We start from the raw sequence: 16,535 nt of genomic DNA on the forward strand, positions 1-16,535 counted from the left end.
CTCGATAAATATTCCTCCATCTCTTTATTTTCAGTCTATGTGTGTCTCTGCATGTGAGACCGGTCTACTGGATACAGCACAATGATGCATGTGTCTTGACTTCTTATCCAATTTGCCTGTCTGTGTCTATTAATTGGGAAATTCAGTCCATTTACATTTAAGGTTAATACTGTTATGTGTGAATTTGGTTCTGTCATTATGATGTTAGCTGGCTATTTTGCCCATTAGTTGATGCAGTTTCTTGATAGTGTCGACGGGCTTTACAATTTGGTCTGTGTTTGCAGTGGCTGGTACCAGTTGTTCCTTTCCATGTTTAGTGCTTCCTTCAGGAGACCTTGTAGGGCAGGCCTGGTGGTGACAAAATCTCTCAGCAATTACTTGTCTGTAGGGGATTTTATTTCTCCTTCACTTATGAAGCTTAGTTTGGCTAGATATGAAACTCTGGGTTCAAAATTCTTTTCTTTACAAATGTTGAATATTGGCCCCCATTCTCTTCTGGCTTGGAGGGTTTCTGCAGAAGATTCACTGTTAGTCTGTTGTGCTTTCCTTTGTTGAGTATCTTTGTTGTGTTCTCCATATTTTCTGAATTTGAATGTTGGCCTGTCTTGCTAGGTTGGGGAGGTTCTCCTGGATAATACATTGAAGATTGTTTTCCAATTTTGTTCCGTTTTCCTTGTCACTTTCAAGTACACTAATCAAACACAGTTTGGGTCTTTTCAGATAGTCCCATATTTCTTGGAGGCTTTGTTCATTCCTTGTTCTTCTTTTTCCTCTAATATTTTCTTCACACTTTATTTCACTAAGTTGATCTCCAATCTCTGATATCCTTTCTTCTGCTTGATCTATTCAGTTACTTATACTTGTATATGCTTCATGAAGTTCTCCTGCTGCTTTTCAGCTCCATCAGGTCATTTATGTTCTTCTCTAAACTGAGTATTCTAGTTAGCAATTCCTCTAATCTTTTTTCAAGGTTCTTAGCTTCTTAGCTTCCTTGCATTGGGTTAGAACATGCTCCTTTAGCTTGGAGGAGTTTGTCACCCACATTCTGAAACCAACTTCTATCAATTCATCAAACTCATTCTCTATCAAGTTTTGTCCCCTTGTTGGTGAAGAGTTGTGATTCTTTGGAGAAGAGGCATTCTGGTTTTTGGAATTTTCAGCCTTTTTGCACTGGTTTCTCCTCATCTTCATGAACTTATCTGCCTTTGGTCTTTGATGTTGGTGGCCTTCAAATGGGGCTTCTGAGTGAATGTCCTTTTTGTTGATATTGATTCTATTCCTTTCTGTTACTTCTAACAGTCAGGCCACTCTGCTGCAGGTCTGCTGGAGTTTGCTAGAGGTCTACTGCAGATCCTGCGTGCAAGGGTATCACTAGTGAAGGCTGTAGAACAGCATAGATTGCTTCCTGTTCCTTCCTCTGGAAGCTTCTTCCCAGAGGGACACCCACCAGATGTCAGCCAGAGGGGTCTGTCGACCTTTGCTGGGAGGTGTCTCCCAGTCAGGATACATGGGATTCATGGACTCTCTTGAGGAGGCAGTCTTACCCTTGGCAGAGCTTAAATGCTGTGCTGGGAGATCTGCTGCTCTCTTCAGAGATGGCAGGTAGGGATGTTTAAGTCTGCTGAAGCTGTGCCCACAGTTGCCCCTTCCCCCAGGTGCTCTGTCCTATGGAGATGAGGGCTTTATCTATAAGACTCTGACTGGGGCTGCTGCCTTTTTTTTTTTTTTTCCCCAGAGATGCTCTGCCTACAGAGGAGGAATGTGTAGAGGCAGTCTGGCTACAACAGCTTTGCTGAGCTGCAGAAGGCTCCACTTCGTGGAAACCTCCCCATGGTTTTGTTGACACCGTGAGGGGAAAACCACCTACTCAAGCCTCAGTAATGGCAAATACTCCTCCCCTTCTAAGCTTGAGCATCCCAGGTCCAATTCAGACTGCCATGCTGGCAACAAGATTTTGAAGCCAGTAGATCTTAGATTTTTAGGCTCAGTGGGGATGGGATCCACTGAGCTAGACAACTTGGCTCCTTGTCTTCAGACCCCTTTCTAGGTGAGAGAAAGGTTCTGATGTGCTGGCATTCCAGGCACCACTGGGGTATGACAAAAAACTCCTGCAGCTAGCTCAGTGTCCACCCAAATAGCTGCCCAATTTTGTGCTGAAATCCCAGTGGCCTCGTGGTGTAGGCACCAAAGGGAATCTCCTGGTCTGTGGGTAAGGAAGACCATGGGAAAAGCATAGTATCTGGGTTGGAGTGCACTGTTCCTCACTGCACAGTCCCTCACGTTTTCCCTTGGCTGGTGCAGGGAGTTCCCTGACCCCTTTTGCTTTCCAGGTGAGGCAATGCTCCACCCTGCTTGGGCTCACCCTCCATGGGCTGCACCCACTGTCTAACAAGTCCCAATGGCGAAGTCGCATCTCTACTAAAAAGAAACAAACAAACCCCCCCGCAAAATTAGACAGAAGTGGTGGCCCACATCTGTAGACCCACCTGCCCAGGAGGCTGAGGCAGGAGACTCACTTGAACCTAGGAGGTGGAGGTTGCAGTGATGTAGTGAGCTGAGGTTGCACCACTGCACTACAGCATGGATGACAGAGACTCATCTCAAAAGAGAAAAAAAAGTTTATTAAGAATGTATAAGTACAATTTAAAAATTAAGAAAGAGGTTTTTAAAAAAAGAACTAATCAGGACCCCTACACCTATATAAATGCAATGAAATAAGTTTAATATTTATAATTTAATATTGGATTTAAAATTTCAGTAGTTATAATAGCATAGCTGATCATGCAGAAGAAAGAACTAACAAGCTCCAACAGCGGTCAGATGAAATTAGCCAATTAGGGGAACAACAACAACAGAAAGATTGGGGGAAAAAAAAAAGAAAAAAGTTAAAAGTTTTCTGTGGCACCACATCCATGCATAAATATAACAATTATGAGTGTACCCAAAAGAGGAGAGACAGAAGAGCAGGAAGCTTAAATATGTACTGTATAAACATTTCCCAAATTCTAGGAGGGATACGAACTCAAGAAATTCAAAATGTCACAATTAGGATTAATTTTAAAAGGAATACTCCAAGATGCATTAATCAAATTGTAAAAATCAAAGATGAAAAGAATCTTGAAAGGAGCAAGAGGATAAACTCAAAGGGGTCTTCTCAGTTAAGACTATCAGGAAACTTCTTAACAAAGTACTTGCAAGTGAGGAGAAAGTGGGATGACATTCTGAAAGGGCTAAAATGAAATTTTAAAAAGGCTATTAAAAATACTCTAAACTGCAAAGCTGCATTTCAGCAATAAAAAAGAGGTAAGTATATTTTAACACAAACAAAATCTGAGAAAGTTTGTCACCATGAGACAAGACTTACAAGAAATGTCTAAAGGGTTCTTCCATGTGAAACAAAAGCATGATAAATAACAATAACAAAACATATGGCTCTCCAGTAAAGGTAAATGAACAGTCAATACAGTATACTCTCCTACTCTAAAAGTAATGTTTAAATTACTATTAAAATTAGTATTCAAATATAAAAAGCAAATGTATTAATAACAACTATATGATACACAACTCCTTAGTGGATACCCAGTACAAATAGTTGCATAGTATAACATTAGTAGCATAAAAGGTGGGAAATGAAAAGGTAGAGTCTTCATATAGTAATAAAACTAACGTACTATCAGCTTAAATTAGAACAATACAAGATGTTTTACACAAAAACCATGCTAGGTAATTGAAAATATATCTCTAGTAGTTACACAAGAGACAAAAATGTAACATTGATATAACACAACTAATCAAAAACAAAGACTGCAAGTGTAGAAGAGAACAAAACAGTCAGTCAAAAATTAACAAAATGCTCGTAGTAAGTTCTCAACTATATGGATTCTTCAATCAAAAGACACAGAAAGGCAAGTTAGATTTAAAAAAAAAATAAAAAAAAATTAAACAATATGGTGCCACTAACCACACTTAGACTTAACTTAGACTTAATAACACACAGAGACTGAAAGTAAAGAGATTTAAAAAGCTATTCCAAGTAAAAGTTGATCATGAAAGAGTAGATGCTGCTATACTCACATCAGAAAAAAAGACTTTCAGTCAAAAGCTGTAAAGAGAGTGGGGGAATATTATTATGATAAAGGGGTCATTTAATTAAAATGCTGTACCAACTGTAAAAATCCCCACTCCTTTCATCAGTGTTCCTACATATATAAAGGATGTAATAGATTGGAAAGATTCTACAAACTGCAATTTAGTAACAATGAGAGATTTCAATAGAACCAACAGTTCTATTGAATTAGTGGATTTGAACAATACTTTAGACTATATATACCTACCAGATAATAATAGAATTTTCCCTTCAACAGCAGAATATAGAAAATATGAAACCAAGAGTCTTCATGAGGTATAAAATTAAGGTACTATCAGCTTAAATTAGAGCATTTTAACTGTAAAAGGTAAGTCTTATGAGATGAATAAAAATAAATCCACAATACATCAGAATTTAAACAATGAAGAAAAAGCAGTTCCAAAAGGGAAGTTTATAGCAATAAATGCCCACATCCAAAATGATATCAATAGATAACTTATGGTTATATCTCAAGAATATAAAAAAGAACAATCAAAACAAGTGAAAATCAGCAGAAGGAAGAAAATAAGAAAGTGCAAAAATACACAAATAGGGAGCAGAAATACAATGGAAAAGATCAATGCAACTAAGCAACTAAGCATTGGTTCACTAAGGTGATAAAACAGCATACGTTAGCCAGACTAACTTAAAAAGATGAAAAAGATGAGTCAAATGAATACAATTCAAAAGAGAAGACATTACAACTGATACCACAAAAATACAAAGACTCCTAAGAGACTACTATGAACAATTATTGTTCCCAAATTGGAAAACCCTCAAGAAATGGGTAAATGCATAGACAAGCAGAATCTACCAAGTGAATCAGAAAAAAATAGAAAATCTGAACAGACCGTATACATAAGGAGATGGAATTAGCAGTACAAGTCTTCCACTGAAGCAAAGCCTGGTGAGTTCATGAGTAAATTTTACCAAACATTTAATGAGGACCTAATGTCATGGGTGGGTCTCTGTTCTTAGAGCTCCCAAGATGGCGGCAAGCCTTTTGTTCTCTGACCTGGGGTTCTTGGCCTCTCAGATTCCAAAGAATGGAACCTTGGGCCATGCGGTGGGTGTTATAGCTCTGTTAGATGGCATGGGTCACGGAAGAGAACTGTGGAACCCTGCGACCAGTGTTCAGTTTGATTAGGACGAACCTGGCACTTAGCCATGCAGGAACAATGGCGAGCCTTTAGCCTAATCAGGAGCGGCAACGGGCACCTCGCAGCAGACACCCTGCCGGATCTGGAGGGGTGGGAGTCAACAGCAGGTCTGCGATAGTGGCATTCAGCAGTGCTGGACAGTAAGTGAAAGCTAAGTTTGAGCCTGAACAAACATGGACCAGAAGAGTGTGCAGTTGTAAGCTTTAACAGAGTGAAAATAAGAGTTCTCACACAATGGGAGGAGACCCAAAGGGGGTTGCCCACTCCCTGCTCAAATGCCTGGGTTTATATCCCGATCATTGTCCCTCCACCCGTGCTCTCAGGCGATATATGATTTGACTATTTCTTAAACTCCTGCTTGTAGCCTCATTTGTATTTTAATGAGCCCTCTTTACTAACTGATTGGTTGGGTATGAGCTGTGTTACAAGCCCCATGTTTAAAGGCAGGTGCAGTCAACTTCCCCAGCTAGGCTTAGGAATTCTTAGTCGGCCTAGGAAATCCAGCTAGTCCTGTCTCTCACTTAAACCAATTTTTTTCAAGGTTTTCCAAAAAAAATGAAGGAAGACTTTTTCATTGACTTTTATGAGGCTAGATACCAGTCTGATACAAAAGGCAAGAACGACACTACAAGAAAAGTAAATTGTAGGCCAGTATCTCTGAAAAAGTTTGATGTAAACATCCTCAAGAATATACTAGAAAACTGAATTGAACAGTACACTGATATGGTTATTCACCATGATCAAGTGGGATTCATCCCTGGGATGCAAATACTGGTTCAACATATGCAAAGAAAAAAACCTGATATGCCATTTTAACATAATGAAGAACAAAAAAACCATACAATCATCTCATTAGATGCAAAGAAAGCATTCCAACAAATTCCTCATATTTTCAAAATATAAATTCTCAATAAACTAGGAACAAACAAATACAAAACCCACAGCTTACTCATCATAATACTCAACAGTGAAACAGGGTGTTTTTCTGGAAGATCAACAACAAAACAAAGATACCCATTCTCATCACTTGCATTCTGATGTGTTGAATAGACGTGGTGGTACTGTGTTGAACACCTTACTGGAAGATCTAATCACAGCAATTAGACACTCACTACAACCACCACCAACAAAAGTAAGGAATAGAAGACATTCAGATAGAAAAGGAAAAATTAGAATGGTGTCTGACAATGACATAATCTTGTGTATAGAAATCCCTAAGGCCTCCACTAAACAACTGTTGAAACTGATAAATGAGTGCAGTAAAGTTGCAGGGTTCAAAATCTATACATAAAAATCAGCAGTATTTCTGCACAGTAATAAATATTTTTTTAAAAAATTAAGAAACAACTTGAATAATAGTATCATCTTAAAAAATACCTAGCAGTAAATTTAACCAAGAAGGTACATACTGAAAACTATAAAACATTGAAAAGAGAAGTGGTAGACGATACAAATATACAACATACCCCTTTTACGGTCAGGAAAAAGTACTGTTAAAATGTCCATACTATCACCTGGGTGCAGTGGCTCACACTTGTAATCCCAGCACTTTGGGAGGCTGAGGTGGGCGATCACGAGGTCAGGAGTTCAAGACCAGCCTGGCCAACATGATGAAACCCCATCTCTACTAAAAGTACAAAAATCAGTCAGGCACGGTGGTGGGTGCCTTTAAACCCAGCTACTTGAGGCTGAGGCAGGAGAATCGCTTGAAACTGGAAGGCAGAAGTTGTAGTGAGCCGTGATTGCACCACTGCACTCCAGACTGGGCAACAAGAGCGAAACTCCATCTCAAAAAAAAAAGAAAAAAAGAAGAAGAAACATGTCCATAGTATCCTGAGAGGTCTTCAGACACAATGCAACCCCTATCAAAATTCCAATGTCTTTATTTGCAGCGAGAGAATAAGCCCCAAATTTGCATGGAACAACAAAAGACCTCAGTAAAAACGATCAAGAGCAAAAACAGCAAAGCCGGAGGAATCACACCACCTGATTTCAAAAATGATTACAAAGGAATGGTTAACTAAACCTCAAGATATTGGTATAATACAGACATATGTAGAGCCCAGAAATAAACCCAAGCATTTATGATGGAGTGATTTTTGACATGTCAAGACCACAAAATGAGAAAAGCACTGTCTCTTAAAGAAACTGTGTTAGGAGAACCTGATTCCCATGAGCAGAAGACTGGCATTGGACGTAAGCTTACCTCATACCCTACAGAAAAATCAATGGAACATGGATTAAAGGCTTTTAAACGTAAGACATGAAACCGTGAAAGCACTGAAGGGAAACAGAGAAGAAATGCTCCACAACAATTGCTCTGGGAAAGCATTTCTTGGAGATGACCTCAAAGCACAGAGAACAAAAGCAAAAATAAACAAACAAAATGGCTTCTGCACAGTAAAGAAAACAACAGGCTAAAGAGATCACCCATCAACTGAAAGAAAATATTTCCAAGCCATACATCTGATATGAGGCTGCTATCCAAAATGTATGAAAAACTGAAACATCTTTAATGTCAAGAAGATAAATAAGCCAGTCAAAATATGGGCAAAGGACAAAAACGGACACTTCTCCACAAAGCCATAGAAATGGCCAACAGGTAAATGACAAAATGCTCATCATAACTGTTACAAAAATGCAAGTCAAAACCACAGGGGGTTATTACCATACATCCCTGATAGAATGGTTATAAAAAAGACAAAGGATAAGAAGTGTTGGTGAAGGTGTGGAGCAAAGGGAACTCTTGTGTGCTATTTGTGGGAATGGAAGTTAATACAGCCACTATGAAAAACAGCATTAAAGTTCCTAAAAATTACAAATAGGATTACCAAATAATTCAGCAATGCCATTTCTGGGTATATGTGGAAACAATGAAATTGGTTATGTTGGAGATACAGCTGTGCTCCCATGTTCATTGCTGCACTATTTACAATAGCTAAGATATGGAGGTTACTATAAGTGTCCACTGTTAGAAAACCATTCGTCTGATGGTGGACACTTACGTATTCCTAATAGTAATGAAATAATATTATGTAATAGTATTTGCAATGAAATTATTAGTTACCGTTAAAATAGGGGGCAGAGGCAGATTCTCTCATTTGGGACGAGAATAAACCTAGAGGATATTATGTTAAGTGAAATAAGCCAGACAGAAAAACCAATGTCACAATATCTCACTTATACATGAAATCTAAGAAAGTTCAACTCATATAAGTAAAGAGCTGATTGATGGTTACCAGAGGGCAAAGGTGGGTGGAGGGGGAGTAGGAATAAAGAAGTATGTTGATCAACGTGGGACAAAGTTTTAAACAGATGCATTTAGTTTTAGTAAACTTTGTGCAAAATGGGAATTGTAATAAATAAGATATTGTAAATACAGGAATGCAAGTATAGTAGGTAGGGCAAAAAAAAAAAAAAAAAAAGGAAAGAAATAAAAGAGAAGCACTCAAAAGAAGAAAAGAGGGCACTAACTAAACATTCATATTTCCAATTCATAGGAAAGCTGTGGTTAGAAAAAGCAGAAAATTTGTGTCTTATCAGAGCAGAATTTATTCACAAAAATAAAAAATGAGTATTAGGATGGAACTAAAAGTATGTTTCCAAATAGTCGACGTGGTGGCCAAGGAGGCATGGAAATTTGCCAATATTGAATCTATTACACTGTGTTTGATTGCAGCAGCTTAGGAACTGTGTCCCGAGAAAATAAAGACAATTAGTGTTTTGGAAAAAAACAGTGGATTGAAGAGTTGAAAACACTGAGAAATGCAATGAACACAAAATAAATAATGGCAAATGAATTTCCTTCACTCTTAAGTTGACAGATAGTAGTAGTAGTGCTCATTTTGGCATTTTAGGAAACCATTGTAAAGCTGGAAGTAACTATAGAATTAGTCTTGTATGCTTTGTATGAAACATTAATAGGCAACATCCTAGACCACTTGGGCTGTTATAAAAGCTTACCTTCGACTATGTAGGCTATAAGCAAAAGACATTTATTTTTCTCAGTTGTAGATGCTGCATTTATTTCTCATAGCTCCAAATGCTGGCAACTGCAAGGAGGTGATAAACTTGGTTATCTGTGGAGTATGAACTTCCTGGTTCACAGTGGATCTTGCTGTGTTCTCACACAGTGGAAGGGACAGGGAACTCTCTGGGGTGTCATATTATAAGGGTACAAATTCCATTCACAAGGGTTCTGCCCTTATGACCTCACCACCTCCCAATGGTCCCACTACCAGAATGCCATCAAATTAAGGATTAGGCTTCAGCATATGAATTTTAGGGGTACATAAATATTTAATCTATAGCAGGAGATAATATTTTTAAAGAAGCTGAGAAAACAAATTCAGTACAATCTGGAGTATGCTAAGATGAGCTAGAAATTGTAGCAAAAGTAGGTGTATAACACAGACATTTTACAAGCCATGTGAAAATACGTGATGTTTTAAGTCAATAGTTGTTCACTGTATTTCAGTTATCTGCAGGTACTATGCAGAAAATATTTGAGCATAACATGTTTCTGTAACAATAGCATAAATTATGAACTTTACTCACTTTTATCAACCTAAACATTATCCATTCCATAAAATTTCATCAAAATAGCAGTTGAAATATCCCACTTACCCTACCATACAGTTTGATAGCATTCATTTTGAGACTCGAAACTCAATATGACAATATTAAGTGGTAGATGACCAGGTCATCAGGGTGGAGCCTTCATAAAAGTATTAACCACCTTATACAAGTGGTGAAGGGAACAAACTTGCTAGTCCTCTTGTCCATCCACCAGCCAGGTGAGGACACAGCATTCAATGCACTGTTGTGAAAGGAGAGAGCACCCTTCACCAGACCAACCAGCTGTTGTGCGTTGATCTTGGACTCTCCAGTCTCAGCTGTCACTATTAAACTTATGCTGTTTATAGATGACTCTATGTAAGACAATTTGTTATAGCAGCAGGAAGAGACGTAGGCAGATATTGGTAAGCAGAGTGAAGTGCTGCTATATGAAACACCTGAAAATATGGAAATATCTTCAAAAGGAGTTATGGAGAAGAGACTGGAAAAATATAAAGGAACATGTTGCAGAAAGCCTATTCTGTCATGAACAGACCATGAGGATGACTCTCATGAGGACTCAGAAAAAGAGAGCTGTAGACACAGCCTCAGTCTTCTTACACGTTATGTAAATGGTTGTGACTGGAAGTCTGGTAGAAATACAGCCAGTGCCAGCATCATGCTGATACCAAATCCTGTCAGAGGTACAATAAAAAAACTCAGGCCAACATCCCTGATGAACATAGACACAAAAATCCTCAATAAAATATTGGTAAACCAAATACAGCAGCATACCAAAAGGCTTAACCACCACAACCAAGTCAGCTTCATTCCCAGGATCCCAGGTTGATTCAACATATGCAAATCAAAAATGTAATTCATCACATAAATAGAATCAAAGGCAAAAAACACAGGATTACCTCGACACAGAAAAGGCCTTCAATAAAATTCAACATCCTTTAATATTAAAAACTCAATAAAGTAGGTATTGAAGAAACATACCTCAAAACAGTAATAACTAAGACAATTCCACAGCCAGTATCAAAGTTTGAAAACCTGCACAAGGCGAGGATGCCCTCTCTCACCACTCCTGTTTAACAATTTGGGAAGTTCTGGCCAGGGCAATCAGGCAAGAGAAAGAAATGAAGTGTTCAATTAGGAAGAGTCAGGAAGTCAAATTGTCTCAAGTCTCAGGCCAAAAGTCACTTAAACTGATAAGTAACTTCAGCAAAGTCTCAGGATACAAAATCAATGTGAAAATCACAAGCGTTCCTATACACCAACAGGCAAACCTAGAGCCAAATCATTAATGAACTCCCATTCACAAATGCTAAAAAGAGAGTAAAATGTCTAGGAAAATGGCTAACAAGGGAAGTGAAGGACCTCTTCAAGGAGAACACAAGCCACTGCTCAAGGAAATCAGAGAGCACACAAATGGAAAAACATTCCATGTTCATGGATTGGAAGAGTCAGTACTATGATTCCTACTGGGCATATACCCCAAGGAATATAAATTATTCTTTTATACAGATACATGCACATGTATGTTCATTGCAGCACTACTCACAATAGCAAAGACGTGGTAACCCAAAAGCCCATCAAGGATAGAATAAATAAAATATGGTACATATACAACACGGAATACTACGCAGCCATAAAAAGTACAAGATCACATCCTTTACAGGGACACGGATAGACTTGGAAGCCGTTTTCTTCAGCAAAACGAATGCAGGAACAGAAAACCAAACACTGCATGTTCTCACAAGTGGGAGGTGAATGGTAAGAACACATGGGCGGGGAGGGGGGAATAACACGCATGGGGACCTGTCAGTGGCAAGGGGTTCTGGTATCAGGGAGGGAGAGCATTAGGAAGAATGGCTAATGCATGCAGGCTTTAATACCTAGGTGATGGAATGATGTGTGCTGCAAACCACCATGGCATAGGTTTACCTATGTAACAAACATGCACAACCTGCGCGTGTACCCTAGAACTTAAAAGTTGAAGGAAAAAAGGAAGGTTATATGCAGATAATTTTTTTTTAAAAAGAAAACCGGTTAATAGGGTGCACAATACCTGAAATTACAAGGCAGTACAATCACAATATATTCCTCTGATAAGAAAAAAAAAATAGTTTTAAGACATAGTCACTATGCCTTCAAACATCTTTAAAAAACTGTAATTGTTTTCCAAATGCTACTACAGTCCCTTTGGTGTTTTTTCACGCTTTCCCGTTTTCCTAAATCCCATTTTCTTTGAGAAAAGGAATTAACAAAGAGAGAAAAATAGTATCTTTCATGTGTATCATGGCACTAAAAGTTGATAAAATTTAAGTACTTACATATGTATTATTGCATGTGATTTGCCAACATTTGCTACAGCACTGTGAACTTTTGGAGGGCAGCAATACTTCCTATTCTTTGAGAAGCTTACAGAGAGCATACTTCTGGCAATGCACCTTGTGAAGTAGGTAGAGTAGAATTTATCAGTTCCATTGAGTGAATCCTGTGTTACAGGAAAAACAGGCACCATTTTTCTTACTGGCTTATGAGAATCATAGCAACTGCGAGATGAGTATCATTATCTTAAGGATGAATAAAAACAGGTAGGAGAATGTCCTTCTTAGGAAATAATTAAGAAGTTAGGAGTGAATTACATTGGTTTTGGAACTTCCTTACAAAGGGTTTATCAAAAAATACGTGTGTATATGTGTGTGTGTGTGTATGCGAGAGATATAGAGAGAGGAGACAGTCAATGTGGCACAGAATATTAACTGGTATAGCTATGTGAAGGAGAGAGAGATGTTCACTGTCCTGTTCAAATTATGAAATCTTGAAACTTTTCAAAATAAAAAACTGGTGAAGAAAAAAATCTGATGGCCAGTTAGATGAATAAAGATTATCTTACTGGAAACTAGAAAAAGGCCATCCTTGTTATAAAGTGGCAATGAACTTGGCTGAGTTTTGTGTTCCAGTGCTTCTGAAAGGCAGAAATGAACAGTGATGAAACTAAGACATGTGGAAGAAGTAACTAAGCAAACGGTTAAGGGTGTGGCATGGTTCTCTTGATTGCTTACAGTAAAATATGAGGAGAAACAAATTAAAGATGAAATTTGTAATTTAGATTTGGAAAATTCTCAGCTGGGCCATGTTAAGAACAAAAAAGTGTGTTCAGGAGAAAACAGGAACATTTCGTAAGATTAGCAGACATAAGGGAGTCAGATGCTATTCATCATAACAAGAATTATCATAAGACATTTTGGAGTTCTTTGGTAATGTCATACCCATCACAGGCCCAGGGTGTTAGTATCTTGAAAGCAGTGAGTTTTAAAGGGGAGGCCCAGGGTGCCTTTGGACCTGGGGCTCACTGTGAAGCACTACCCCAAACCTTGATTTCCTGAATTTTGGAGCAGAGCTCCTTGGCTCTGTCAGCTGTGGCTGAAATGGGCCCAGGTATGGCACACGTTTGTGCTGTATACGTTTACGATGTGAACTGTGAGCAATACCTTAAATTTATAAATTGCCCAGTCTATTTTTTCTCGCAGAAGAGCCTAACACAGTTGGCTTACCAGTGGTAAAGTTTTATTACAATTTTTTTAGACAAAGATTAAATTCTTTTTTTCTGAATTAGAATTATCTCAGAGAACACTGAATGCCCTGTGAAAATCAGTTTTTGTTGCAGATTTGATCATGTTTCTTAATGAACATGTAACCTCTAATCATAAGGTAAATTCTCGTCTATGTGCAAAAACTTTGTGCTACATCCTTGTGTATGGCTTTAAAAGTGTCAGAATTGGCCCCTCAAGTCATATACAGCCCCAATTGGTGGAGGCAACCTAAGAAAGGTGTACAACTGTCCTGACTTTGGATTTCCTGTTCACTGTGAAGTATGTGAACAATTTGTGACTCAGAACTTTAGTGAGATTTTTGTAGGGAGAAGTTCTTAACAATGCCTCATCAGAATTTTCCTTTAATAAGTGTCAGAGATTCTGTAATGGCTTGAGAATCATGACTGTTTCTACTTATGGATGAGAAGAAAAAATAAGTTTAGAAGACAATTCTCCTATTTAGATAAATTATCTTAGGATTTTCTATTTATTTTATCTGGTCCCTACGGTGTGGTAAGGTATAGTACATTCTGTTTAGACAAGTGAAGAAATTTCTACTCTACTAGGTCACCATCAAGCACAGCTTTGTTACTGGGAAAGCTAATTATAGTTACCTATGACAGTATCAAAGAAAGAGGTGAAAAGAGTAGACAATAAGGAAGGTAGGTATGATTATAGGCATGAGAAATTGCTATGGGAAATCATGTAATCTACACTGACTGAGGTCAGAAGGAACAGGTGGAAAAGCAGGAGATTCAATCCAGGATGACAGAATGTGTTCACTAAAAGGGATTAAGAGAAGTATAATACAGTCTATATTATTAGATTACCAAGAGACACACAAAACAAGAACCATGAAGATTTAGTGGTATAGTGATATAGTGGTTTCACCTAAAATATTTACACATCAATCCCACTGAATTCTTACAACAAATGATTTAAATTAGCTATTATATTCACCATTTGAAAGAACAGAAAATACTGAGGGAGATAACTTTTGTCAGTGCAAGTCAATCAGATTTAGGACACAAAAGCAACTACATACTGAAAAAAAGAGAGCTGGGGGCTTAATTTGCTAAAACAATCTGAAAAAGAATAAAGTGAGACAAATCTGTCTACTCTATTGCAAGACTTACTGTAAAGCGACTGCAACCAAGACATTGTGATCTGGCCACAGGGAACAGACACATAGTTCAACAATGCAACACAACAAATAACTCGGATATTGGCACACCCAAGTCAAGCAAACAGATTTTCAATAAAAAGCACAAAGCAATTAAGTGTAGAACAGGTAAGTTTTCTATTGCTGGTGTTGGGTCAACTGGACATCCTTTGAGAAAATATTAACTTTGGACTAAGTCTCATGTATGTTTTCTAAGTAAAATCTACCCTTCCCCACTCCCCCCCAAAAAACTATTAAAAATTACGTTGACCCATGCTACTGTTGTTTCCTAACTTCAGTCCTTCAGTCTTACACTTTAAGAAGTTCAAATCATTTTCACAGTCTCCAAACACACTTAATGTTTTATTTTTAAGAAAAGAAATTAAAAATAGACCACAGGTAGAGTCATGAAATTCTTTTTTCTCTATTCTTATTGGTCTTTACAAGTAATTACACCATACACTGTTTCCTTTTACAATAAGACCCAAGGAGAGAAAAGGAGGTACGATGAAAGTACAAGTTTTGAAGCACCAAAATATTTTATGACAGGGACAAAAAAACAAAAAACAAACAAAAATTGAAGTACAGAAAGAGGGTGGTGGGGAAAAAAAAAAGGGGTGCACTTGGGCTTCCTCAAGATTTGTTTGTCTCTATTCAGACTAGAATGGAACTGGCTTACAAAATCACTCCTGTATGCTAGCAGGAATGTGGCTGGCAAGACATTTCTGGGCATCGGGGTCTGGACTTGAATAACCAACCTTTAAACAATAACTCTCTAGGAGTGAGGATATCAAATATTGGCAGTGAAAAATTATCAACAGGCAAGAAGCTCCTTCTGAGGTCCAGGCCAGGAGACAGTACGATTTATGAAACAAACAAAAACTACCACAAATGACCTTTGGTGCCACTGTCACAACTCTTGCTCATCATGGCAGGAGAGTTGTAGCAAAGGCATTAAAGAAGGACAAGCAGCTGAGGAGCCTGAATCCTTGTGTTGTAAGTTATTTTGGTTTCTTTTTAAGAAAGGGCTGTTGTCTGTGGAAGGTGTCAGGAATATATTTTCACGGTCTGCTTTCTCCTGAAAATGTTCTTTTTTTTGGCCCTCCTGAGATGTAATCCCTGAGCTCCGAGCCCTTTTTGACTGCAGCTCCTGCTGAACAAGATCCTCAACCTTTCCACCCTGATCCACCTTCTGCCGCCGCCGTCGCCTCTCCAGAGCCCGGCTCCTTGTCCGACTCCCTTGATGTTCAAGCTTTTCCAGCTGCAATCATACCCACATAAGCAGAAAAAGGTCAGTACTGGGATCTCTGCCTGCTGAAACCTGATCTCCTGCCCTGCCTGTGACCCCCTTCCTACCTCCAGAAGTGTGCGAATTCTGTCCAGGTCTGGAGGCTGTCCAGCCTGCAGCAGCTGCCAGATGCTGTGGTTTTCATCCAGAGTCACCTCAAGCAGGTCCCCTTCCATCATGAGCTCCTCCAGGGGAGCCCGGATTGCCTCAGGCAGCTTCAACACAGGGCCAGTCAACTGCGGCAACAGTGAGGACAGTAGCTCCAGGTCTGGGCGGAAGGCGGTGGGATTGGGGGTGCAGGGACAGACTGGGTTAGAGGTCACTCTTGGTCTTATCCTCCATGGCCACAACAGAGCTGACAAATACATGGGTCACTCGGTTATGAGTACCCAAGAGCCTACCCAAACCACACCAGTCTTACCAGAGCCCTTTGCTGGAGCTATGTTCTCAGGAGTGGTCACAGTGTCTCCGTTCTCCAGCAGCCCTTGGACCTATCAGGGAAAAAAAGAATGGGTAACGATAAATGAGCTGATGGACCAGGTCCTATCTTTCCTCCCACAACCCCAAAACTTGGGAGCCTCTACCTCCTGAATGATAGTAGACACAGGCTTCCAACAGGGAGCAGAGTCTAGGGATC

General features: G+C 38.9%; 1 protein-coding gene across 9 annotated transcripts in view; it reads right to left on the reverse strand.

Annotated features, from left to right (window-relative positions):
- Positions 1–14,943: 14,943 nt before the first annotated feature.
- Positions 14,944–16,535, reverse strand: part of KDM5D (lysine demethylase 5D) — a 39,511-nt gene continuing 37,919 nt past the window's right edge. For 7 of the 9 annotated variants that reach the window (XR_012430493.1, XR_012430496.1, XM_074030599.1 and 4 more), the window contains 3 exons: positions 16,320–16,389; positions 15,967–16,166; positions 14,944–15,871 (listed from right to left, as the gene is read on the reverse strand). Coding sequence is in view for 5 of the 9 variants with exons in the window: in XM_074030599.1 (XP_073886700.1) it covers positions 15,521–15,871; positions 15,967–16,166; positions 16,320–16,389 (621 nt within the window). In the remaining 4 variants the exon portion in view is untranslated. The remainder of the gene's footprint in view (positions 15,872–15,966; positions 16,167–16,319; positions 16,390–16,535) is intronic. The other 2 variants (XR_012430494.1, XR_012430492.1) reach the window with 1 other exon arrangement.

This window comes from Macaca fascicularis, chromosome Y (assembly GCF_037993035.2).
Source record: "Macaca fascicularis isolate 582-1 chromosome Y, T2T-MFA8v1.1".
Taxonomy (NCBI): Eukaryota; Metazoa; Chordata; class Mammalia; order Primates; family Cercopithecidae; genus Macaca; species Macaca fascicularis.